Consider the following 27,752-nt stretch of genomic DNA (forward strand, 5'->3'; position numbering starts at 1 on the left):
AAGTGTTTAGAATTTTTATCATAGATGTATTTGAAATGATAGAGACAGAATATAACCAAAAATCCAGGAGAAACACATGCTACAAATGGTATAAATTGAGTTGCAGTTCAGTGAGCAAAAATAGGAATTTGATCCCCTAATTCTTTCCCTTTTACTCATTATATACTATATTTTCTGGTCTCCCTGTATCTGTCGTCAAGTGTGATTTATTCCACTTTGCCCAAATCTTATCATATTTCTGCATATTTCCTCTTTGTTCATACATTATTTTCTCATGTGGTACCACTTGGTTTACTGCTCTCACCCATTGATTTATTGTAGGTGGATTTGGCTGGATCCATTTTTCCACTATTTGTTTTCGGGCCAGGAATAATACTTCTTGCAAAAATATCCTGGTGTATCCACACACCCTTTCTTTTACCACCCCCAGCACACATAGTTCCACAGTGGCCATAATAGGTATATTTATGACTTTTCCTAATTTCTTGACCACCTGTTGCCAATACCTTCCTATACATCCACACTGCCACATCACATGGATGAAATCCGCTCCTCCTTCCCCACATCTTGTACAGTCTGGCACCTGCATCCTCCCCAGAATTAGTGACCATAAGATGGGCGAGAGGGAAGAATGAGTTGTAAGTGTGAATGGTATGAAAATATATATATGTAAAAATTTGTGGAAGAAAAGATATAGATATGATAATGTAAGCTATGTTAAATAATTTGTAAGTAAAAATGTTGTAATAAAGAGTTTGAAAAAAAAAAAAGTATTTGATCCCCAAGCAAAACATCACTTAGTACTTGGTGGAGAAACCCTTGTTGGTAATCACAGAGGTCAGACGTTTCTTGTAGTTGGTGACCAGGTTTGCACACATCTCGGGAGGGATTTTGGTCCACTCTTCTTTACAGATCTTCTCTAAATCCTTAAGGTTTTTTGGCTGACGCTTGGCAACTCGAAGTTTCAGCTCCCTCCATACATTTTCTATAGGATTAAGGTCTGGAGACTGGCTAGGCCACTCCATGACCTCTAGGTGTCTGTTACTCAAAAAAAAACAAAAAAAAACAATCCGTTCCTTTAAGGGATGAATGACAGCACCATAGGCGTGCGCAGGGGGTGTGCCGGGTGTGCCTGGACACACCCTAATTACCCCTGGGCCACTGATTCCCCCTCCTGATATTTCACCAAAGCCCCCCCAACAGGGCTCCTAAAAAAAAATTGTAAAAAAAAAATTAAAATGAAAGTAGAATTGTAAAAAATAATATAAAAACAAAATTGTAAAAAATAGTACAAAAATAAAATAATAAAAATAAAACCTGCTGACACGTCCCCACTACCCTACTGTTTTTTACGTGTATTTATGAGAGTGTGTATATATATATATATATATATATATATATATATACCGTATATATATTTATTACACACACACGTGTGTTTGAGCTTTGGGGTGCACACCCTAATGCAATAGGCTGCACACACCTATGGACAGCACAGTGCTTGTACTGTGCAATTCTTCTCTTCCTAAGTGGTAATAAACCTCGTTGATCCTGCCAGTTCCTGTGTCCCCCTGCCTCTGCTGACCACGATAATCATGGCTGCTTAGCCCTGATTACTATGGTCAGGTTACATGACTCGTCATCCGAAGCTCTCGTCTCTCATCTGACAGTCTCTCAAACCCCCTTCCTGTCAGCATGAGACTGCTTTCCTCCCCGCCTCTATTCAGCTGCATAATACATCACATATCAATGTATGCCATGCAGATATGCAGTCATTAACAATAATGTAAGTATTTGTTAGAAATTAAAAGGTGAAATATCGTTTCTGACACCGCAGCTGTGCGGTCAGGTGATCCCCCTGTGCCTCGATCTATGGAGAGAAGCAGGAGGAGTCGAGATTCTCCTGTGATGTCAGCCAACCAGCACAGGGGAATCTCTGCCCCTCCTGCTTCTCTCCAATAAATAGAGGCCAGCCAGCACAGGGGGTCACGTGACTGCACAGCTGCGGTACCAGAAACAGTATTTCGCCTTTTCATTTCTAACAAACACTTACACTGTTGTTAATGGCTGCATATCTGCATGGCATACATGTAATGTTACATAGTGACAAATACTTTAATGTGCTTCTTCTTGAGCCACTCCTTTGTTGCCTTGGTGGTATGTTTTAAGTCATTGGTCATGCTGGAAGACCCATCCTCAACCCATCTTCAGTGTTCTGGCTGAGGGAAGAAGGTTCTCATCTAAGATTTTACAATACATGGCCCCGTCCAATTTGTCCCTCAGCGTGGCAAAATCGGCCTGAACCTTTATCAGAGAAACAGCCCCAAAGCATAATGTTTCCACCTCCGTGCTTAACTGTAGTGGTGTTCTTAGGGTCATAGTCAGCATTTTTCTTCCCCCAAACATGGCGGGTTGAGTTAATGCCAAAGAGCTAAATTTTGGTCTCATCTGACCACTGCACTTTCTCCCAATCCTTCTCTAAATCATTTAGATGTTCATTGGCAAACTTCAGACGGGCCTGTACATGTGTCTTCTTGAGGAGGGGGACCTTGCGAGCGTTGCAGGATTTCAATCCATGGCGGCGTATTGTGTTACCAATGGTTTGTTTGGTATGTAGAAGTAAGAGTGCAGCGCTGGATATAAACCAATAATACAAATGTGTATGATTACAATGTGTACAATGAATTATATATCATCAATGATCATAAAAAAGTGCAAAAAAACATCAAATAGAAAAATAATCAAATAGAAAAAAGTCCATATGTGATTGCTGCATTAGTAGAAAATACGTGCATTCGAAACACAAAAATGTGACAAAAATTCATAAGTGAAAAAAATATTCAAACGAAAAACTTCCAGTGCACGACCCTGGGTCTTTGTTTTCCACCGCTTGTGCTGCCCGCCACCATTCAGTAAACAATGGAGGCTTACCAGAAAGCCTGCGACCGCCCTTATTCAGGGGGGTCAAAACAGGCTTAGTAGAAACAGGAACACTGCTAAGGATCTCCCGGATTTTCCTCACTGGTGAAAGGCCGGCGTCAGCTGAAGAGCACCTTCCACGGCACGCTCGCAGAAGAACCCATGGATAAAAAACAAGGTTAAATTAGATGCATTCTGTATGTGGTGAAAATCGCCAGTCCTGGAGTCTCATAAACGTCCTATTTGGCGTCCTGTTTTCCCTTTGCAGCCCGGGGCACTGGTGTGATCTTACAGGAATCCAGAGGAGGGTGGGAACCAGGAAGCAGGAAACGAAAAGCAGTTGGTGGTGACTTCACAGGAAAAGGAAATGTGATTATTCACAGTGGCACTTATGAATTTTTGTCACATTTTTGTGTTTCAAATACACGTATTTTCTACTAATGCAGCAATCACATATGTACTTTTTTCTATTTGATATTTTTTCTATTTGATGTTTTTTTGCACTTTTTTGTGATCATTGATGATATATAATTCATTGTACACATTGTAATCATACACATTTGTATTATTGGTTTATATCCAGCGCTGCACTCTTACTTCTACATATATCTCTTGATCCCTATATCAGGGTTATTATTATTATTATTATACAGGATTTATATAGCGCCAACAGTTTACGCAGCGCTTTACAATATAAAAGGGAGACAATACAGTTATAATACAAGATTACAATCTAATAGGGTGGGGCAGGTGGTACAAAAGGTTGTAACTGTGGGGAATGAGTTGTTGAAAGTGGTAGGAGATTAGTTGGGGACGTGATAGGCTTTCCTGAAGAGATGAGTTTTCAGGGATCGCCTGAAGGTAGCAAGAGTAGGGGATAGCCGGATAGGTAGAGGTAGTGAGTTCCAGAGGATGGGAGAGGCTCTGGAGAAATCCTGGAGACGAGCATGGGAGGAGGAGATGAGAGAGCTTGAGAGCAGGAGGTCTTGAGAAGAGCAGAGAGGACGATTTGGGTGATATTTGTACACAAGTTTGGTGATGTAGCTTGGGGCAGAGTTGTGAATGGCTTTGTATGTTGTGGTTAGTATTTTGAATTAAATTCGTGGGTGATTGGGAGCCAGTGTAGGGATTGGTGGAGAGGGTTGGCAGACACTGAGCGGTTGGTAAGGTGGATAAGTCTGGCAGCAACATTCATGATAGACTGAAGAGGGGATAGCCTATAGAGAGGTAGGCCAATGAGAAGGGAGTTGCAATAGTCAAGGCGAGAGATAACAAGTGAGTGAATGAGGAGCTTGGTGGTTTCATTTGTTAAAAAGGGGCGAATTTTAGAGATGTTACGGAGGTGAATTCTACAAACTTTTGACAACGATTGGGTTTGAGGCTGAAATGACAAGTCAGAGTCTAGGATTACACCTAGTACCCTGGCGTGAGGGGAGGGACTGATGGTTGCATTGTTGATTTTGATGGAAAAGTCATGGAGGGGGCATGGGGGGGGGGGAATATTAATAGCTAAGTTTTAGAGAGATTTAGTTTAAGGAAAGTGGTGCGACATCCATGCTGATATGTCAGTTAGTAAGTTAGTAATGTGAGAGGAGAATGAAGGAGTGAGGTGAGGAGTAGACAGATAGATTTGGGTGTCATCGGCGTATAAGTGGTATTAGAAGCCATGGGCGGTTATCAAGTGACCAAGGGAGGAGGTGTAGATAGAGAACAGAAGGGGTCCAAGAACAGAGCCTTGGCGGACCCCCACAGAAAGGGGCAATGGAGAGGAGGCAGAGTTATAGGTGACACTGAATGAGCGCTGTGATAGATAGGCAGGGAACCAGGATAGAGCAGAATCTGGGAGGCCAAGGGAATGTAGTTTATTGAGAAGGAGCGGGTGGTCAACAGTATCAAAGGCCGCAGAGAGGTCAAGTAGTAGGGGTATGGAGTACTGGCTGTTGGTTTTAGCAGATAGTAAATCGTTAGTGAGTTTTAGTAAGGCAGTTTCCGCGGAGTGCTGCGAGCGAAAGCCAGACTGTAAGGGGTCAAGAACGTTATTTTCACTGAGGTAGGAGCTAAGATGGTTGTAGACTAAGCGTTCTAGAAGTTTAGAGGTGAATGGGAGCAATGAGTTGGGTCTTAAGTTGTTCAGGTTGGTAGGGTCCAGTGAGGGCTTTTTAAGTATGGGAGTGATCAGCGCATGTTTTAGAGGGCAGGGGAAGGTGCCACTAGAGAGGGAGAGATTGAAGATGTGAGTGAGGGAGCATAGGATAGAAGATGAGGGTGACCGTAGTAGTTGTAAGGGAACAGGATCCAAGGGACAATTGGTTAGGTGGGCATCTGAGAAAAGTTTTGTAACCTCTTCAGTAGTAGCCAATTCAAAAGAGGAGAGTGTTGAATGTGCTGCTAGGCAAGGTATGTTGGGTGGGGAAGACGTACGCACAGTGGAGGTGTCCTCACGAATTGCATCGATCTTGTCTTTGAAGTGATTGGCAATCTCTTGGGCAGTGAGTGAGTTAGTGGGTAGAGGGGGTGGGGGACGAAGCAGAGAGTTTAAGGTTGAGCAGAGCCGACGGGGACTGGATGACAAGGAATTAATAAGAGAGACAAAGTAGGCTTGTATGGCAGCATGGAGGCAGGAATTATATTTTAGAAGGGCAGATTTATATAAGGTGAAGTTTTCCACGCATTTGGTTTTACGCCACAGTCGTTCAAGAGCACGGCAATGTCTCTTGAGATTTCTAGTGTTGTCAGTTTGCCAGGGTTGTAACGGTCGGGGCCTGATTCTGCGTGTGGTTAGAGGAGTGAACTGTTTTAGACAGAGGTGGCCGGGTCAGGACAGGACAGGGGAGAGATTATGTCATATAGGTGGTCAGTAGCAGAATAGAGAAGAGAAGGGTTAAAGTGGCGAAGGGTTATAGTGCTTAGCTGCAGGATATCCTTGACGGTTTTTCTTTTTTAATAATTTTTTTTTTCAGAATTACCACACACCTAGCGCAAATTTTTTTCTTTTTATTTAATGGTTTGTTTGGTGACTGTGGTCCCAACTGCCTTGAGATCATTCACAAGTTGCTCCCGTGTAGTTCTGGGCTGATCCCTCACTTTTCTCATGATCACCCTTACCCCATGAGGCGAAATCTTGCATGGAGCGCCAGCCCGAGGGCAATTGATGGTTATTTTGTATTTCTTCCATTTGCAAATAATTGCTCCAACAATTGTCTCCGTCTCTTCAAGTTTCTTGCTGATGGTCTTGTAGCCCATTCCAGCCTCGTGCAGGTCTACAATCTTGTCCCTGATGTCCTTTGACAGCTCTTTTGTCTTGCCCATGATGGTGAGGTTTGAATGGAAGATATTCTGTGGACAGGTGTCTTTTATACCCAAACAAGTTGTCAGTGGGAGCTCCTTCTTAAATTGACAGGACTAATCTGTGTACCACATAAGCAAAGCAAATACTGTAGCCAGTCTGTGGGAGCCAGAATTATTGTTGGATGGTAAGGGATCAAATACTTTTTTTCCCCACTGTATGTTAATGAACGTTTGGCCTTGTTTCCCTGTGCTTATTATGACTCAGTTGCAATAATTTAATCCACGTTGCAGTACTTCTCTTATCCTATTCCGTCACCCATGGACCAAAACATGGTAATTGTAGGGCTGTTGTTTCTGCAGAAGCTCAACATATATACACACAGACATGCAAACTTCATCCATCTTGGCTTCCCGGGGGGGGGGGGGGGTGCATTTATGCATCTTCACCTTGGCTGGCATGGGACCTTGTCACGTCAATGCATGCAGAGATATTGAGAAAGTCCCAGTCTTGAAAGCTTGTTTGTCCTATCAAGGCTCTTATTGTTCTTGTTCTCAATTAAGAGATCTGGAGATTTTTGCAATAACTGTAAAAATGTAGCCTGCAGATCATTCACCTCAAAATGGTCTACAGAGATAAGGGAACTGATTCTACCGCGCCTGGTGTCTCACACTAAGGTGATTACTCGATTTTTAGTTTATGGGGACCTTGGGTGGGTTCCCTCTCGCCTCCCTGCCTTGCCTGCTTTCCCATCTTCCTCACACTAGTCTACGTTTGTCTGTTGGATAAAACAGCTTTTGATACATTTTCATGCTGCATGTTTTTTGTTTGTTTTTTGTAGAAAACTTGTTGTCAGGCACAAAACCCTCCCAAAAATGTTCATGAATTTTTCATGCGCTTCTATTGAAATGTATGGGGTTTTTGCTGCACCAAAAGAAACACCTGCACCTTTTCATAAATTGCACAGCACCATGTTGCACTGAAAAGAATAGGTACCATAGCAAATAATGTGATTTCCTTTGTTATGCGTTGCAGCATGATAGCAAACACAGAAGAAATCACACTAGTGTGAAAGGGGGTCTTAGACAATTATGGGCTTTCAAACTTGGGTTAACCATTTGGGGAAGACCCTTTTCTGTTCCACCATGACTGTGCCCCTGTGTACAATGCCAGCCCCATAAAGAGATGGTTTGATGAGTTTAGTGTGAAGGAACCCGATTGGTCCATTTCTGTGGTCAGGTACCGATGTTGGATGAGAAGACCTGGCTTATAATCAGCATTCCAATTTATCCCAATCATGTTCAGTAGGGTTGAGATCAGGGCTGACCTCAACTCTACTGAACATGATTGGGATGATTTGGAACGTTGATTGTGAGACAGGTCTTCTTATCCAACATCAGTACCTTACCTCACAAATGGACACAAATTCCCACAGACCTCATGGAAAGCCTTCCTAGGAGAGTGGAGGCTGTTATAGTCACAAAGGGGTTTCAAGTCCATATTGATGCCCATAAATTTGGAATGGGAAGCCTATCAAGCTCATATAGGTGTGATGGTCAGAGGTCCACAAAAATATGGCCATATAGTGTAGAAATAGTTTGAAAGCCTTCTCCAACATTTTCTTGTTAAAAATACATCTGCTTTAGCGGTGAAAATATCTTTATTGTTTTACATATTGTAAAAATACATCTACTTTAAAATGAACCTGTGCTTTGTCCATTCAGGGCAAAGGAACAGGTTCACTTTAATGCCAGCCTCAACAGCAGAACCTAAATACAGTATATCTTTCCTATCGTAAGATTGAGAGCTAGACTTGTGTACACTCCAGATCTCAACTTGGAGTTCACACAGGGTGACAGTGCTATCAAATAAGGGTTCGGGTCCCATCTTCCTTCATATTGGCAAGTATTGGGTTCTTTTTTTGTTCACTTGACACCCACAGCTGTCAGAGTTGGATTTAGGCACTGTTCTGATGAGTGTTATTCACTCGCTCCATTTATTTTTGGAGAGAAGGATGTTGAGTGGAGTGGTGCTGACTGATTCGGCCATGGCCTGAATTTCGGCTGGTTCACCAGTAGCTGTCCGAAATTCGCTCCATGTATGGCCACCTTTAGTGCCAAAAAAGTAGAAAAAGAAACCATCATTAATTTGGTCCATTTTGTCTTCTGCACAGTGCAAGAGACAGGTCCTCTTTAAAATTGGTCATTGGGGCTTTCTGATACTTGATGTTGATGTAATTCTTGATGTTGTCAGAAATGCCTGGAGTTGTTTTTCTGGTTTTCCTCTATAACTTGGCCTTTCAACTCAAAAAGTTTTGTAAAAGCTTTGTACTGTGCCCAGAGGGTAAATAAGCAGAGATGATTCCTGACCTACTGCCAAAGGGCTAATGCTGGACACACAATTTTTCCTTAAAAGTATATCACGAAATAAAAAAACAAAATTACACACACCTAATTTTGTAATTCCTTATGAGTTACACAAAGGAACTAAAATGGGAAGGCTAGTACCCCTGTCAGATTTTTCTTTTTCTTTGTGTCCCTGTTGCAGATTTCCACTCATTTCCTCTCTGGGGAAAATGTTGTCACCAACACAGGAACTGAAGAGTGATCTCTCTAACAGAACTTTGGACAGCAATAAAATTAGGGGGTTCAAATCTTTCCCTTCTCTTTCCAAAACGAAGAAAATGTCTTGACTTATGAACTTTTTTATACCCCTGCATTAACCTGCTTTGCTATAACATGGGGCATTACCTCAATGAGTTTGAAGGCCAGAAAATGACCATTCTGCATCCTGCGGTCAGTGGGGGAAATGCCCCGTTCATTGGTAAAGATTGGTCAGAATGCCCCACTTACAGTGTTCCTCTAAAAGGCCATTCTTACACACGGCAAAAAAGATAATCGGTGCCAGGAAGCTAGCTCTGCCAAGTGGCATTGGACCTGGAACTAGTCAGGTTCCATCAAATGGAAGCTTAATCAGCCACATCTCAAGGAACCCCTAAGAACTTCAGAAGCAACCCTAGAGTTCCACAGAACCCCCTGGTTGAGAATGGCTGCCCTAGAGTGAATAGAAATAAAGAAAATATTGCACAATTAAATGATGGAATTGTAACGTGCATGGGCACAGATCCCATAAAACGAATATTACACAAAGGTGCCCTTGAATTTTTCCATGATTTTTGCCCACTGTGTTCACTTAGAATCTATCAGCATCAAAAAACTATTTTTAACTACATTTTCATGAACTAAAGTGAATAGGAAGTGATGACAGCTGATAAGCATCTACAGTCTAATTGGCCATACTTTGGAGCTTGGTGTGACGATGCCGGTGACCAGCGTACATTCCTGATTAAACTTTTCTCTTTCACTAGACATGGGTAATAGTAAATACAAATTACTCATCTTTTCATCAGTATCTTATTCTCTGAAACGTGAGCGTGTTCCGAGAAGCTGCAGGGCTACTTTGCCCTGTCAACCTACTGATAGAAGGTCCAGGAGGCGTGACATTAGTATGTGACGAGATTCTGAGCTTTGTGGTTTAGAGATAGCAACATGGGCTGCAGATACATCCCACTACATAGCTACATAATCTGCCTAAAGCACATGACTCATTGTTAAAACTAGTATTATACCCTCAGGAAGCACAACCTTCACCTAGATCTAACGAGTCTAGTTTTTTTTCCCTTTTCCTGTCCCTCTTTTGTGGCAGTCTTCATAAAAGAAACATCTAAGGGATCGTCCGTTCTTTTTCACTCATCGTCATTTTGACGCTCAGCTGGGTTCAGAGAAGACGTGACTTTGTATGGGTCCACTAATAGGGAAAGCGGACTCTGCTCTTGGTTTGAACCCAGTTTCGACCTGGAAACTATGGAATACGTGACATGGCGGTAACTCAGTTGGACCTGGAGTTTTGCTATTATGGAGGAAAGTTGAGAGGGTTCAAGTGCAAGTTCTCAAGGCACCCACATTGGTTTTTCAGTGAGACTTTTTTTTCCATTGCTGCCCAAGTGCTTGTCCCCTTCCTGTTGTCCGGGTATGGCATGGTGGTAGCTGGACTTCTGATGGACAAATTCCAAGTGAGTAAAAAACAAAAACAAAGATAGACATAGCTACTGAATTATACATTGTAGAGATGCACAGATATCAGTTTTTTTAAGACCGAATACGAGAACCGATACTTTTTCTAAAGTACTGTACGCACCGATACCTATTTTTAGTGTCATGTGACAGTTTTTTAGATGAATGAACATTTTTTACCATTTCTTTATAATTCTGAAGAACTGTAAGACCGGAATCACATATGTGCGGTCGGTTTTGACAGTGGGATTTCAGCCCCCTCCAATGCAACTTTGTTCAGCGGTTCAGGTGCGATTCAGGTGCGAATTGTGTGACTAGGAAATCGCACCTGAACCAAAGGTATTGGTTTTCATATTGGAGCATTTGCAGGAGTACAAGTACTCCTGCAAATGCTTAAAATCGGCACTGATACCAATATCGATGCAACACTAAGGCCGCGTACACACGAGCGGACTTTTCGGCAACAAAAGTCAGACAGCCATTCCGGCAGACTTTTGAACGAACGGAGTTGCCTACACACGATCACACCAAAGTCCGACGGATTCGTATGTGATGACGTACGACCGGACTAAAATAAGGAAGTTGATAGCCAGTAGCCAATAGCTGCCCTAGCGTCAGTTTTCGTCCGTCGGACTAGCATACAGACGAGCGGATTTTTCGACCGGATTCGAGTCCATCGGAAAGATTTAAAGCATGTTTCAAATCTAAAGTCCATCAGATTTTCAACTGGAAAAGTCCGCTGAAGGTCCGATGAAGCCCACACAGGTCGGATTGTCCACCGGACTCGGTCCATCGGACCAGTCCGGTCGAAAAGTCCGCTCGTGTGTACGCTGCATAATACATTGCATTCATAGTTTTAAGGTGTCAGCATGATACAGGAATCACTTGCAAAAATTGGGTAATGGGAGTGGACATGAATGGGTCATTTTGCCAAATATGATCATTGATCATTGAAGGTACTATTAAAATTGGAAAAAATATTAAAAATTATTTTCCAAAACCTTTTCCTGTTAACAATTTTGATCACATTCAAAAAATTGCGTTTGAAAGGTCGCTGAGCAAATACAGCGTGACATAAAATATTGCAATAACCGCCATTTTATTCTCTAGGGTCTCTGCTAAAAAATCTATACATATATATAATGTTTGGGGGTGCTAAGTAATTTTCTAGCAAAGAATACAGATTTTTTCTTGTAAACAAAAAGTGTCAGAAAAAGGTTTAGTCTTTAAGTGGTTAAACTGACCTCATTTAGAGACCGAAGTTCATCCCTTTGATCTAAAACTGATGCCACGTATACACGAGCGGACTTTCCGGCAGACTTAGTCCGGCGGACCGGACTCCGTTGGACAATTCGATAGTGTGTGGGCTCCAGCTGACTTTTTTTCCCAAAAGTCCGACGGACCTAGAAATAAAACATGTTTCAAATCTTTCCAACGGACTCGAGTCCGGTCGAAAAATCCGCTCGTCTGTATGCTAGTCCGACGGACAAAAACAGACGCTAGGGCAGCTATTGGCTACTGGCTATCAACTTCCTTATTTTAGTCCGGTCGTACGTCATCACGTACGAATCCGTTGGACTTTGGTGTGATCGTGTGTAGGCAAGTCCGTTCGTTCGAAAGTCCGTCGGAAAGACCGTCGGACCAGTCCGGTCGAAAAGTCCACCCGTGTGTATGCGGCATAAGTGTTACAATGTTTCTCTTTATCTTTGCCTACCGTTCAGGTCTGTCTATCAGTTTTTCAGGCGGACCTGAACGGACACTCCATGTACCTCTATGGAGCGACGGAGGTCAGCGGTGACATGTCCGCTGATGTCCGATTTGATCCGCTAAATCCATCCGTCGATCGGATCGGATGAAAACGGACAGGTGGATCTGTTTTCATCTGATCCCCCATAGAGGAGAGCAGAGCTCTGACAGGTCCGTCTCTGCACAGTGAGCAGGCTCCCTGTTTTTTTCTTTTTTTTGACAGCTGTCAGCTGTTAGCAGAGAACTCTCTGCACTGAATCAGAAAAATGGTGTGTTAAGATTGCGAGGGGGGTAGAATCACGATCTTGATTCTTTAATGATTAATCGTGCAGCTCTATATTAACATGTTAAAAATGATATGAGATATCAATGACTGAGTTAACCTTAACCTCTTTAGTACTATGCTTAACCCCTGATTCCAAGACAGTCTTTCTCATCCTTTTTACCCCAGAGGAACCCTTAAAATAATTATTAAGTCTCAGGGAACCCCTGCTATATTTAAGTCATTTTGGGTCAGTGGGAAAAATGCCTCATGCCCCGTACACACGGTCGGATTTTCCAACGGAAAATGTGTGATAGGACCTTGTTGTCGGAAATTCCGACCGTGTGTGGGCTCCATCACACATTTTCCATCGGAATTTCCGACACACAAAGTTTGAGAGCAGGATATAAAATTTTCCGACAACATAATCCGTTGTCGGAAATTCCGATCATGTGTACACAAATCCGACGCACAAAGTGCCACGCATGGTCAGAAAAAAAATAAAGAGATGAAAGCTATTGGCCACTGCCCTGTTTATAGTCCCGACATACGTGTTTTACGTCACCGCGTTCAGAACGATCGGATTTTCCGACAACTTTGTGTGACCGTGTGTATGCAAGACAAGTTTGAGCCAACATCCGTCGGAAAAAAATCCTAGGATTTTGTTGTCGGAATTTCCGAACAAAGTCCGACCGTGTGTACAGGGCATTATAGTGTTGGTCAGAATACCACTTTTACAGACAGCTAAGAAGATAAATAATGTTATGCTGCTGGCTGTGCCAAGTGATAATGGACCCAGAACTATCCAGGCACCATCGAGAGGGAGGTCAATCAGCAACAACTCAAGGAACTCCTAGCAACCTCTTGAGGAACCATAGAGTTCCATAAATACCTGGTTGAGAATGGCTGCTCTTAGCTAAACCCATAAACCTTGTCTAGTTTGTACCATTCTTCTCCTTGCCATGTGTTGGGTACTGTTTCACTGATATCATTTATTTAACTAACATATTTCTAATTTCTCCCTGGGACCTCAAAGTACTTATCAAACTGGTGGTGGGGCAGTCATCTTGGCACACTCAGTGCAATATTTTACTAGGGCCAATATTTTTTAGACAGGATTCAGTTAAAGTGATTGCAAAGCTTCGTTTTTTTTAAAATGACAAACATGTTATACTTACCTCCTCTGTGAAAGGATTTGGCCCTAATCCTCCTTTTCTGGGGTCCCCCGGTGGCACTCTTTGCTCCTCCTCTTCTCGAGTGCCCCTACGGAGAACCACTTTCCATGGGGGCACTCGTGCACACTCCCGAGTCCTGCTGCTGCGTCCATTGACACAGACAGCGGGACTCGCCCCCCACCCCCACCCCCCGTGTCACTGGGTTTGATTGACAGCAGCGGGACCTGAGACAGCGGCTGGAGCTGCTGTGTTCGTCCCCTTCGCTGGAACAATCGGGCTTAGATAACAAAAAGGGGGGGGGGGTGCTGCAGCACAAAAGGTCTTTCACCTTAATGCATAGAATGCATTAAGTTGAAAAACCGTGAGGGTTTACAACCCTGTTTAAACTACCAGCATTTTTGGAGTGTGGGAGGAAACTGAGAAGCCAGCACAAAACCAATGTGTCAGGTTATTAATACTTACAGTCTTTTCGCCATCATAAAAATCTAAAGCCTGCAATCAGAAAGCGGATATTGTTCCATTTGTGACCTCCCTGAAGGCACCTTTTGTAGGTGACGAGTACTTTTAAACATTTGAGGTATTTATCACATGCAAAACCTAAAAGCAAACCTTTCCCACTCACAAAGTGCAGTCCTTTCACGGAATGTTTGGTGTGGGAGGATAGTGCCAAGATGGGAGGAAAGTCATGGTGGTGGATTTGGTGATATTGACAACACACCATCGTTGTTAGATCAGCCTTTGTATGTTGGACTATGTTGGACTATACATACTTTGTATGTTTGTATGTTGGACTATACATACTTTGTATGTTTGTATGTTGGACTATAGGTAAGTTCAACGACAGCCACCAGATCTGTTGTGCTTGAAACAACTGCAAGAGCACCATTTGCCAATAATGTTTATTATGATTGGTTCATGATGGTATTGTTACCTTTAGGTATGAACTTGGGTTGAATTGAAGAGTGGCTGAAGAGATTTTGGACCTAGTGTTGATCTGTTTTGTATATTGCTGAGGTTGAGAATTATTGTACAGTTCATGAGCCAGTCCTCCTATCTGGGGCCCTTAGGCTCTTTTACAGTAAGTGCATAACAAGCTTCCTAATCACTTGGGCAAGATCCTTATCTGTAGAAACAGTACCCTCTTTTAGCTTATATGAAATTTATGGAGTCAGGGAATGCTATTTACTGGTACAGTTCTACCTTGGCCAACCTTTGTAGCTGTACAGCCACTACACCTGTACCAGGGCCGTGTCCTATTAGTTCAAAAGGGGGGCCTGGGCACCTGCCGAGCCGGAGGACTGGCTGTAATGCCTTATTGCAGATACCGATCCTCTTGTTCCTCCCCCCTGCAACGCTTCTCCTCCTCTCTCTCCCTCCGTCTTTGCTGCAGGGGGATCAGTTCTAGCATCTGTGCCTCCATTCTGCCCTCACTCTCTTTCTCATTCTTAAATGTAGTATACCAGGGGTCTGTGTAGAACCCTTATATTTCACCAAAGCCCTCCAAAAGGGCAGGTAAAAAATTTCTAAAATAAAGAAATAAAATGTAAAAAGAAAAAATTAAAAAAAAACACATGTGCTTTGCACTCTGTAACTTTTTGCCATGGCTGTGAAGCATAGCATCGAGGCTGTGACATGTGTATACCCCTAGCCACTGCCTCTGTTGCTCTGTGTTTGAGATTTGGGGTGCACACCCTAATGCAATAGGCTGTGCACACCTATGCATGGGACTGTGCTACCCTTCCGATTCCCAGGTGTTATAAACTGAGTGTATGAAAGATTGTTGTTGCCCAAAGAGTTGCAGGCTGGAATGGAGCCATCTTGTCTGCTGACATAAGTAGAAGTCACATGTACTTTGTTGATTGTCCTATTTATAGTACACTCTTCTTCTAATCAGCGGTCACTATGTGTTTAACTCTTTCCAGCACTGGGATGTCTTCAAAACCATCACAGAGGTTTTCATACTGGTGCCAGCTTTGGTTGGCCTTAAGGGGAACCTGGAGATGACGCTGGCTTCTCGGCTTTCCACTGCTGTAAGTGATCTCTTCTGCTCTCCTCTCTTTTTCACCTCTTCTCTCTTCTTCTCATCTCCTCTTTTTACCTTGTCTCTTATTTGCTCTCCCTTTTTCACCTCTTTGCTCCTAGTCTCCTCTTTACTTATTTCCTCCAACCCATTTCTTCTTCTATTCCCTCCTTTTTCCTTCTTTTCTTCTGTTGTCCTCTTCTCCCCTCTCATCTTCATCTTTCTGCCCTCCTATTCTTTTATCTCCTCTCCTCCTCCTCTTCTCTGCTTCTTTCTCCTCTCCTCACCTTCTTCTACTACCCTACTTTTTCTATTTTCCTTTTCTATCTTCTCTCCTCTCATCACCCTCTTCTCTGCCTTCCTCCCCTTCTCCTTTTCTTCTTTGCTCCTCTCCTCCTCCTCTCTCACCCTCACTTCTTTCTTCTCATATCCTCTTTTCTTTCGCTTTATGTCCTCACCTCTTTTCTTCTCTTACTCCTCTTCTTTCTTCTTCACCCCCACCTCTCTGTTCTCCTCTCCTCCTCTTCATTGCTGCCCTCCTCTTTGCTTTTCTCCTCTTATCTGCTCTCCTCCTCTCTTTTTCTCATCTTCTTTCTATTCTCCTAACCCCTCCTCCTCTCTTCACATTGTCTCTTATGTGCTCTTCTTTTACACCTCTACCCTTCTGCTCCTCTTCTCCTCTTCACTATTATTTCATCTCCCTTTCTTCTTCTCTTCCCTCTTTTCTTCTTCTTTCCTTTTCTCCCCTCTCCTCATCTACTTCTACTACCCTCACTTTTTCTCTTTTCCTATCCTCTCTTATATCCACCTATCATCCTCTTCTCTGGTCTCCTCTTCTCCTTTTTTTCTCCTCTCCTCTATCACCTTTACTCCTTTCTTCTCATTTCTTTTCTTTCCCTTTCCTGTCCTCACCTCTTTTCTTCTCTTACTCTCTGCTTCTCCCCCACTTTTCTGTTCTCCTCTGCTCCTCCTCTTCTCTCCTCATTCTTTTCTCAGCTCTGCTCTTCCTTTCTCATCTTCTCTCCCTTCTTCTCCTAATCTATTTTTCTCTCTGCTCATTTTCTCCTCTTATTTTCTTCCTATCCTCTCATTTGCCCTTTTTCTCTGCTATTCTCCTTTCTTCCTCTCCTCTTCTCCCTCTCCTCTCTTTCTCTCTCCTCTTCTCCCCTCTCCTCTCTTTCTCTCGCCTCTTCTCCCCTCTCCTCTCTTTTTCTCTCCTCTTCTCCCCTCTCCTCTCTTTCTCTCTCCTCTTCTCCCCTCTCCTCTCTTCTTCTTATTCCACTCCTCTCGCTACCCGACTCTTACCTTCTTGGATACACTTTTCCTCTTCATTACCGTCTTTCACTTATATTGCTGCACGTATTCTCCTCATTCTGAAGATATAATAGTTGAGCATTGATTAGTAACACAAATATTTCTTCTGTCTCTGTTATATTTGCAGGCAAACACGGGTCAGATGGATGACTCCAGTGAAAGGTGGAAGTTGGCAGTCAGCAATTTAGCTTTAATTCAGGTTAGTCATATCATTATCTTGCTCTGGTTAGAACATTTAGGTGTATTATTTCCTTATGGATTTTATAACATGTTAGTTATGGATTCTCGAAGATTCCTAATAAAATGATGGTTCCTTGGATAAAAACATGCCCTTTTCCTATTGTATGCTTTGTGGAGGTTTAGCAACACAACGTGAGTTAAGCATCGGATACCCCTGCCAGAGAGCACATCCAGGCTGGTGACCAAACTTCTCTGCACCACAATTAAACCATAAAGTTTTGGTCACTAACCTTTCCACAACCTGTGAGCAATCTCCTTGTACTGGACTGACAGCATGGAGCAAGGCAGTTGAGCTTTATACACTTATAACAACAGTGTCCCTCCCTAGTCTGGATCCTGATGCTCAGTAGAGTGCAGTAACTACAATTAAGCCATATAGAGATACTAGTTGTATCTTTTTTTTTTATATATTTTTTGCATTTTTAATGAATATATTATTGGATATAATAGGGTTCTTTCTCAAATGTATGTGAGGTAAGTTATTAAACTGATAATATAGCACACACATATTTCCAGTACCAATCACTTGTATCCTACTATTATTTTATCGCCATTATATACTTGGCACTAACACTTATGCAATGTGAGTAATTTTGCTCTGTTTTTATAACTTCTGAAAAATTAAAACTAAACAAGTTGCTTGCCAAAAATCAACCTAAACCCTAAAATTCAGGTTACATTCATACTATTATATCATGGTGAACACTGTTTAACATTTTATTTATTTCTTCTACTGAAAATAAAAATGCAATTCGCTGTCATTTCAGGTTCAGGCCACTGTGGTTGGGCTCTTGGCTGCTGTTGCTGCCGTCATCTTAGGGGCTTTGTCTAAAGGTTACATTGAGCTGGACCAAGCTGCAGTCCTCTGCGCTAGCAGTGTCACCACGGCGTTTGTGGCTGCCCTGTCCTTGGGTAAGAACCATCCTTTTCTGCCCTGACCAGCAAAAGCTCATTTATTAATTTAAAAAGATACTGAGCTCTGAATAATAAAAAATATGTGTAGTGCTACTCCCATAGGAGCCGCCGGATTCCTGTCCAGGTCTTTCCAAACTTCTGCCCCGCAGCCAGGCATATAGGCTCATTCACTCTTTTTTCAAGAACCACTCTAGGCAGTGGCGTATCCAGGGTATGGCAGATATGGCAAGTGTCATGAGCGCCATATGAAGGGGGGCGCTCCTGAGTGGCTGGGCAGCAAGGCACTTGCAGAGATCTCTTCTTAAAATGGCCCTGATATCACCACTGTTACTCACTGTCAGCCTGGGGTGGGATCCTGGCCAGCAGAGAGTGCTTTAGGTCGTTCACCACTGGCCCCTGGCTCACTGCCCAAACTGGTTGCTAGACACAGCCCGCCTGGCGTCTAACAACCAGTGACGTCACAGAGGAGAGAGGCAGAGATCAGCATTCAGAGCGCCCACTGCTTTGCTCCGCCCACCTCCTCCCTGCTTCTTCTCCGACATGCACAAGAATCATGTGAGGCACTGACTGCAGTGCACAAAGGGAGAGAGGAGTTTAGGCAGTGGTGTCCCCCTAGGTTATTTGCAAAATAAGCTGCCGTGCAGGAGAGGGGAAGGAGCCGGAATGTGCGCTGTGCTCTCCCTCCTCTCCATCTTCACAGTCCTGACACTGCAGCTCTTCTCTTCCAGTGGCTCTGTGTATGTATAGGAGCACCCTGCAGCTTCACCCCTCCTGTCCTGTCATTGACTATATAGAAGCAGCAGAAAGGAACCAGCAGCCTCATATTATAGGAACGGCTGTCACAGGACAAGAAGGAGATAACAGAAGGAGCTGCTCCACCTCCTGCTGCTTACTGAGCCAATGGGCGCTGCTGTAACCCGCCCCTTTCTCAAGCCACCCCCTTTAATTAAGAAGTACAGAGTACTGGAGCCATGCTGGAGCCTGGAGATTGAGAAAGAGAGGAGCTGCTGTGGGGACTGGGGAGGGGGCAGGGAAGGAGGAGAAATGAGTAAGGGCCCTTCCACCCTGGGGCGGGGGCGGCATCGGCGGTAAAGCTCTGCTATTGTAAGCGGCGCTTTATCGTCGGTATTCGGGCCTCTAGCTGGGTGGTTTTACCCCCCGCTAGCGGCCGAGAAAGAGTTAAAAACCACCGCAAAGCACCTCTGCAGAGGCGCTTTGCCAGTGGTATAGCCGCGCCGTCCCACTGATTTCAATTCCTTCACGGCTCCGAAGATGCTGCTAGCAGGACCTTTTTTCCCGTCCTGCCAGCGCACCGCTCCAGTGTTTAAGCCCTCGGGGCTGCCTTATTATAGACTTACCTATATGTAAAAGGCAGTAAAGGACGTTTACTTCCACTTTTAAGTGATGGTGGAGCCCTCCCTCTGAATACCATATACTGTATATGTGGTGTATATGTGGTGTCCTGTAAACCAAATATACAACTTGATATCTTTCCAACAAATAACAATATCAAAATACAAAATTGCAGCATATTAGTGACATTGACACCCCCTCAAAAGATTTTTGATAACAAGTTGCAATATATAAGTGATGGTAACACCCCCTCAAGAAATAAAATAACTCCACTTACAATAGGGGGTGTCACCATCACTAATATACTACAGTTTTATATTTTGAAATTTTGCCTTGTTAGGTGTTTTTTTTGTTAAGGTTATCTGAAAGATGGGTTTCAAATAGACATGTGCACAACCAAAAAAATTCATTCATTTTCGTTTTCGTTTCATTCGTTTATTAGTTGTTTCGTTTTTCGGGTCATTCGTTATGATCGCGATTCGTAAATTCGTTCATTCGTAAATTCGTAAATGCGTTCATTCGTACATTCGTTCATTCGTAATTCGTTCATTCGTACATTCGTTCATTCGTACATTCGTACATTTTTACATTTGTAAATTCATACATTCGTAAAATCGTACATTTGTAAATTAGAAAATTCGGAAATTTGTAAATTCGAAGTTTGAAAATCCAAAAACCCGAAAATTCAAAAATCTGAAATAGTAACTAACTATTAAATTATAGGTATTGTAATTTCCTTTCAAACTTGACTGTCAGTGAACGTGACAAATACAAATTTAAGTTACGAATTATCCAAAACGAATGCTGCATCTAAACAGATGGAACGGAACAAATTAATAATCAATAATAAAACGTTGTTATTATTATTATTGTTATTTATTATTATTAATTCATTACGTTCCATTCCGTTTTTTCGGATCATTCATAACTTCAGATAAATTTGTACGTGTTACGTTCACTAACAGCCAAATTTAAAAGGAAATTACAACACCTATAAATTAAAAGTTACTAGTAATTACTAATAGTTAAGTTATTATTAGTTAACTATTATTTCAGATTTCCGAATTTTCAAATTTACAAATTTACGAATTCACTAATTTACTAATGTACGAATGTACGAATGTACGAAAGTAAATTGCGAATGTACAAATACACAAATTTACGAATGTCCAATTTTATCGAGTTTACGAATATTCTGAAAAAATTCGTTAAACGGGTTTTCGTTAATTCGGATATTCCCGAATTAACGAATTTGTCGAAATTCGTTAAAAAACGAATTCGGAACGAAACAAATTGCACATGCCTAGTTTCAAATGTTTTGAAAGGGGCGCAGTTTCAGTGCTTGCCATAGGCGCCATTTTCACTAGATACGCCTCTGAGTCTAGGGGATGTTGTTTTGTGGTTTTTATTTTTGGAGAACTTGTATAGGGTTGAGGGAAGTGGTGAGATACTCCAAAGATAAGAACTACAGTGCCTTGAAAAAGTATTCACACCCCTTGAAAATGTCCACATTTTGTCATGTTACAAGCAAAAAGCTAAATGTATTTTATTGGGATTTTATGTGATAGACCAACACAAAGTGGCACATAATTGTGAAGTGGAAAAAAAGTGATAAATGGTTTTCCAAATTCTTTACAAATAAATATGTTAAAAGTGTGGTGTGCAGTTGTATTCAGCCCCCCTTTACTCTGATACCCCTAACTAAAATATAGTGGAACCAATTGCCTTCAGAATTCAACTAATTATTGAATAGAGTCCACCTGCGTGTAATTTAATCTCAGTATAAATACAGCTGTTCTATGAATCCCTCAGAGGTTTGTTAGAGAACCTTGGTGAACAAACAGCACCATGAAGGCCAAGGAACACACCAGACAGGTCAGGGATAAAGTTGTGGGGAAGTTTAAAGCAGGGTTAGAGTATAAAAAAAAATCCCAACTTTTGAACATCTCACGGAGCACTGTTCAAACCATCATTCGAAAATGGAAAGAGTATGGCACAACTGCAAACCTACCAAGACATGGCCGTCCACCTAAACTGACAGGCCAGGCAAGGAGAACATTCATCAGAGAAGCAGCCAAGAGGTCCATGGCAACTCTGGAGGAGCGCAGAGATCCACAGCTAAGATGGGAGAATCTGTCCACAGGACAACTATTAGTCGTGTTCTCCACAAATCTGACCTTTATGGAAGAGTGGCAAGAAGAAAGCCATAAGAAGTCCAGTTTGCAGTTAGCAAGAAGCCATGTGGGGGGCACAGCAAACATGTGGAAGAAGGTGTTCTGGTCAGATGAGATCAAAATTGAACTTTTTGGCCTAAAAGCAAAACGCTATGTGTGGCGGAAAACTAACACTGCACATCACCCTAAACACACCATCCCCACTGTGAAACATGGTGGTGGCAGCATCATGTTGTGGGGATGCTTTTCTTCAGCAGAAACAGGGAAGCTGATCAGAGTTGATGGGAAGATGGATGGAGCCAAATACAGGGCAATCTTAGAAGAAAACCTGTTAGAGTCTGCAAAAGACTTGAGATTGGCGCGGAGGTTCACCTTCCAGCAGGACAACGACCCTAAACATACAGCCAGAGCTACAATGGAATGGTTTAGATCAAAGCCTATTCATGTGTTAGAATGGCCCAGTCAAAGTCCAGACCTAAATTGAGAATCTGTGGCAAGACTTGAAAATTGCTGTTCACAGACGCTCTCCATCCAATCTGACAGAGATTGAGCTATTTTGCAAAGAAGAATGGGCAAAAATGTCCCTCTCTAGAAATGCAAAGCTGGTAGAGACATCCCCAAAAAGACTTGAAGCCGTAATTTCAGTGAAAGGTGGTTCTACAAAGTATTGACTCAGGGGGGCGCCATACAAATGCACGTCACACTTTTCACATATTTATTAGTAAAAAATTAGGAAAACCATTTATCATTTTCCTTCCACTTCACAATTATGTGCCACTTTGTGTTTGTCTATCACATAAAATACCCAATAATATACATTTACCTTTTTGGTTGTAACATGACAAAATGTGGGCTTGTAACAAACAGTATACAGCTTAAGTAGAAGTAGAGCCATTAGAGCAAAGTCCCCTTAAGTAGGAAGATATCTGGACAGAGCTCTTCAGAACACCAGCCAGTGTCCCCTTTATTAGACCCACAGCTGACTATAAAAAGGCACCAGTGGGTTTGCTAAAGCACAAGGTCCCCAAGATCTTGCAATGTCTGTACTCACAAGGCCCAAGGACAGATGGAGCTACCTTTCTATATTCCAAGCAATGCCCCCCACCAGTGATACCAGACAGATATATGGCAGTCAGCTTCTTCTAAGCACCTGGGTCTCAGCATTGCTCCCCCATGTCACCCACCTGTGACCTCCTCTCTGCTGCTTTTGCCTGAGAGGGCAGCGTGCCCCCCTCAGGCTTGACCCCTCTACTCTGGGGCAAGACCCAGAGCTCTGTGTGCTCTTAGAATAAATACAGTCTCCCAACATGCCTTGAGAGCCTGCCTCTCTGGAGTAGGCCAGGGCTATATAAATTTTCATGCTGCTATCTGCAAAGCTCCACACCTATCATCCAGAAACCTCTCAAGTTACCTGGATACAGAGGGAGCTATCCAGCAGATTGGCAGCAGCAGAGCACACAGATCAGGCCTAATTAAACAATCACAGCTCACTGGGTACAGTGAGCCAAACCATTCTTTATCATTACCCAGAACTATAGCCACGCTGCCTACAGGAGGCAACTACATTTACCTATCAAAAACACTACTAACATTTATCTAACTTTCCTAGCACCTACCTAGGAGGGTGCTGCATACCTCAACCTATTCTAATACTGTTCATCCAGCAGATGGTGAAAGTAAAACCCAAGTGTTAAGAAAAGCCCAAACATGACATCTGTATATTTTTGTGTCCGGTAGGTCTGGTGATGGTTGGAGTCATCATTGCATCCAGGAAATTCGGAATAAATCCAGACAATGTGGCCACACCCATTGCTGCTAGTCTGGGGGATCTGATCACCTTGTCACTTCTGGCTGGTATCAGCAGCACCCTTTTCAGCTACAGAGGTAAGACTCTCTTAAGCTCACCACCCATGCTCCAATCTGATTGTATAATCTCCTGACTGATCTACCAACAAGTATGTTGTACAAGGCCTTGCCTGATTGAATACAAATTGATTGGGTAGATCCTCATATTACATAGCTTTGGTTGATTGTACAGAGATTGTATTCTGTAATTGTAACGTGTATGGCAGCACTTTGATGGACAAAAGTATGATTATCATGCATTGGTTCAGGATGATGTTTGTGTTTCTTGTGAGAGTAGAACTTTGTCACAGATCTCATGCATGTTTGCTGTCCACGGCACTGGGTATCTTTGGCCATACACCATTTGGAGGTCCCAGAAACCGTCTGTACCTTCATGAGGTCCAACTAAAGATCGGTATAGAGAACTCAGGACCTCTTTCCTCCTGCTGGAGATCCCTTTAGTGATAAGTAAAAATCTATATAGAGAAATCATGATCTCCTTCCTCCTGGTGGTAAATGCTTCTAGGTCTATCTAGAGGAATCTGAACTTCCTTCCTCCTGCTGGTGATACCTTTTGATATAACAAAAGATCTCTATAGAGCAGTGGTTGTCAACTCACAAGGTTTATGGGGCCTCAAATGCAGCCCCTGATACCACCAAAGGGCCACATACAGTATTAATTATATGTATAGCTACAAAAGACTAAAGACTTACAAGAGAAGATGGTCACAGACTGTGCTACAGGAGTTGTTGGAGACTGGGGGCATGTTACATGAATCTGCTAGTGACCACAGCTATTACAGACCCAATACAAATCAAAATTCTCACTGCTGACTTCTGCGGTCCTCGGGCCACAGGTTGGGCACCAGTATTATAAAGGAATCAGGACCTCCTTCCTCTTGCTAGTGGCCCCTCTAGTGATAACTAAAGCTCTATAGAGGAATCAGGACCTCCTTCCTCCTGCTGGTGACCCCTCTAGTGATAACTAAAGTTCTATAGAGGAATCAGGACCTCCTTCCTCTTGCTGGTGGCCCCTCTAGTGATAACTAAAGCTCTATAGAGGAATCAGGACCTCCTTACTCCTGCTGGTGACCCCTCTAGTGATAACTAAAGCTCTATAGAGGAATCAGGACCTCCTTCCTCTTGCTGGTGGCCCCTCTAGTGATAACTAAAGCTCTATAGAGGAATCAGGTCCTCCTTACTCCTGCTGGTGACCCCTCTAGTGATAACTAAAGCTCTATAGAGGAATCAGGACCTCCTTACTCCTGCTGGTGACCCCTCTAGTGATAACTAAAGCTCTATAGAGGAATCAGGGCATCCTTCCTCCTGCTGGTGGCCCCTCTAGTGATAACTAAAGCTTTATATAAATGAATCAGGACCTCCACCTCCTGCTGGTGACTCCTCCAAAGATATACCCAGAATTCAGTTTGCTTTCCCCATTGCTTTCCACATTGCCTGGCCACACTGTCTGCTCATTTTTCAGACATCTGAAATAAGCTCCCCCCAATAATTTATCCTCTATAGTTCTGGCTACCTCCAAAATTGTACTCTATTAAGGGTTTTTTTTTTCCCGGATGCATTATTTTGCATTAAGAAACATTAAGCTGCAATTTTCACAGTTTTGACCAATATTCCAGACAAATCATGTTCCATGTTACAGATACAGTGCATCTAGAAAGTATTCACAGTGCTTCAATTTTTCCACATTTTGTTATGTTACGGCCTTATTCCAAAATGGATTAAATTAATTATTTTCCTCACAATTCTACAAACAATACCCCATAACGACAAGAAGATTTTAAACAAACTTCTTTCGTGTTGTCATTATGGGATATTTTATGTAGAATTTTTAGGAAAATAATGGGCTGTCATGTGCCTTTTACTGAGAAGTGTCTCCTGTCTGGCCACTCTACCATACTGGCCTGATTGGTTGGAGTGCTGCAGAGATGGATGTTCTTCTGCAAGTTTCTCTTCTCTCCACAGAGAAACGCTGGATTTCTTTCAGAGTGACCATCAGGTTTATGGTCACCTCCCTGACTAAGGCCCTTCTCCCCCGATCGCTCAGTTTGGCCGGGTGGCCCGCTCTAGGAAGAATCCTGGTGGTTCCAAACTTCTTCCATTTATGGATCATGGAGGCCACTGTGCTCATTGGGATCTTCGATGCTGCAGAAAATTTTCTGTACCCTTCCCCCAGATCTGTGCCTCCATACAATCCTGTCTCGGAGGTCTACAGACATTTCCTTGGACTTCATGGCTTGATTTGTGCCATGACATGCATTGTTAACTGTTGGACCTTTATATAGACAAGTGTGTGCCTTTCCAAATCATATCCAATCAACTGAATTTACCACAGGTGAACGCCAATGAAGTTGTAGAAACATCTCAAGGATGATCGGTGGAAGCAGGATGCACCTGAGCTCAATTTTGAGTGTCATGGCAAAGGCTGTGAATACTTATGTACATGGGGTTTTTTCGTTCTTTTATTTTTAATAAATTTGCAAGATTTCAAACAAACTTCTTTCACGTTGTCATTATGGGGTATTGTTTGTAGAATCTTGAGGAAAATAATGAATTGAATCCATTTTGGAACAAGGCTGTAACATAAGAAAATGTGGAAAAAGTGAAGCGATGTGAATACTTCCCGGATGCATTGTACCTCCAGGAATATCAGCCTTCTTGCACACCTTTGTGTCATCAGAAAAAAAAAGACATACAGTACCGTACCCACCAAACCCTTCGTTATGTCATGTACAAACAGATTAAATATATTCCCTCTTTCATATAAGTCTCTTACTTCTGTCTCTGCAGATATTCAGTACCTGTCTCCGCTAATCTGTGTGGTCTTCATCATCCTGACCCCGCTGTGGGTGGCGGTGGCTAGGCAAGCCCCTTCCATTGCTGAAGTCTTGAAATCTGGTTGGCAGCCGGTCATTGTAGCCATGTCCATTAGCAGGTGAGGAACCTCCTATACAGATTAGAGCCAGTTGTCAGTTTGCTAGGATCTTGATGCTAAAGATAATAACATAACATCTTCCCCTCCGTAAATGAAGCCTGCTTAATCCCATGCAATGATTAAAGCAGAACTCCAGAAATGTACAGGAAAACCATGTGGTGGGTCCAGTGGGAAGACCTCTGGAGTTCCCAGTTGTCTCTCCCTGTAAAGCCTCACTCCTGTTTTTACAGCAAGAGGAATTGCAGCCTTCCTTCCTCAATCTGTAGTGTAACTTTAATATGAACCCATCATTGAAGTTCACATTTCTCATCAGTAGGGTACCAAACTGCATTGCCAAATCACATTATTACTCTGAGTAAAAAAAAAAAAAAAAAAATTTTTGCCAATATATTAAAAAAATGTTGCTTCTGAGATTCCTTGTGTAACTTAAAGCCTAGGCAGGCTGGATGATCTCTGTCTACTATGAACAATGGGAGTGTTTCATGCCATTGGAAACTGCAGAGAGTGTATTGTTTAAAGAGACCTTGTCAGCATGTTTCATCACTTGTTTCCAAAATCAAACCTGCTAAAAGACATGGGAATATACTCACCTTGCCAACGGCGTGTGTCTCGAAACCCCATCGGTTTGCTGCCCTCCAGCTGCTGCAGGTATTCCATGATTTATTTATTTATTTTATTTATTACAGGTATTTATATAGCACAGTCGATTTACTCAGCGCTTTACATATACTGTATATTGTACATGCACATCAGTCCCTGCCCTCAAGGAGCTTACACTCTAAGGGCCATAACCCACATTCATACACATACTAGGGCCATGGCCGTCTTTAAGGCAGGGCAAAAGGGGCAGCTGCCCTGGGCCCAGTCACTGTTCTGGGGCCCAAAAGCAGCTGCCCCTTGAGCCTACACTGCCTGAAAATAGTTGACAAGTGGATTTGGGAGGGTCCAAAAAAATGTTTGCCCAGGGTCCAATTAATATTAAAGAAGGCCCTGACTAGGGCCAATTTAGACAGGATCCAATTAACCTTCCAGCATGTCTTTGGAGTGTGGGAGGAACCCACACAGATATAGGGAGACCATGCAAGCTCCAGGCAGGTGGTGCCGTGGTTGGGATTCAAACCAACAACCCTAGTGCTGCTAGGCGGAAGTGCTAACCACCGATGATAGTTATAATCACTCTCCTTTTAGAAGTTATGCTTTTAAATACAAGTGAACCTGTACTAATAGGTTCACTTTAAAGCAGTAGTAAAGTCGGCAAAGAAAAAAAATTAAAAACCCTAATGCGTAATGTGCATCGCATACTGGCACATTATGAGAGACTTACGTTAAAGCGAGGCCCTCCAGTGGTGTGCTGTCACCGCTGCCAGGGCTTCCATCATCACCCAGTCTTTCTTCTGGGTTTTCACACTGCAGCTGTCAAATGGTAGAGCCGCAATTATGTCACTCCCACGCATGCGCACAGGAGCCACTATCGCGG

General features: G+C 42.8%; 1 protein-coding gene across 1 annotated transcript in view; it reads left to right on the forward strand.

Moving 5' to 3' along the window:
* LOC141102901 (solute carrier family 41 member 1-like) overlaps positions 1-27,752 on the forward strand; it is a 67,830-nt gene that overhangs the window by 28,646 nt on the left and 11,432 nt on the right. The window contains 5 exon segments of the mRNA XM_073591937.1: positions 15,384-15,491; positions 16,923-16,994; positions 17,803-17,947; positions 23,215-23,361; positions 26,131-26,275. Of these exon segments, the coding sequence (XP_073448038.1) occupies positions 15,384-15,491; positions 16,923-16,994; positions 17,803-17,947; positions 23,215-23,361; positions 26,131-26,275 (617 nt within the window).

This window comes from Aquarana catesbeiana, linkage group LG07 (genome assembly GCF_042186555.1).
Source record: "Aquarana catesbeiana isolate 2022-GZ linkage group LG07, ASM4218655v1, whole genome shotgun sequence".
Taxonomy (NCBI): domain Eukaryota; kingdom Metazoa; phylum Chordata; class Amphibia; order Anura; family Ranidae; genus Aquarana; species Aquarana catesbeiana.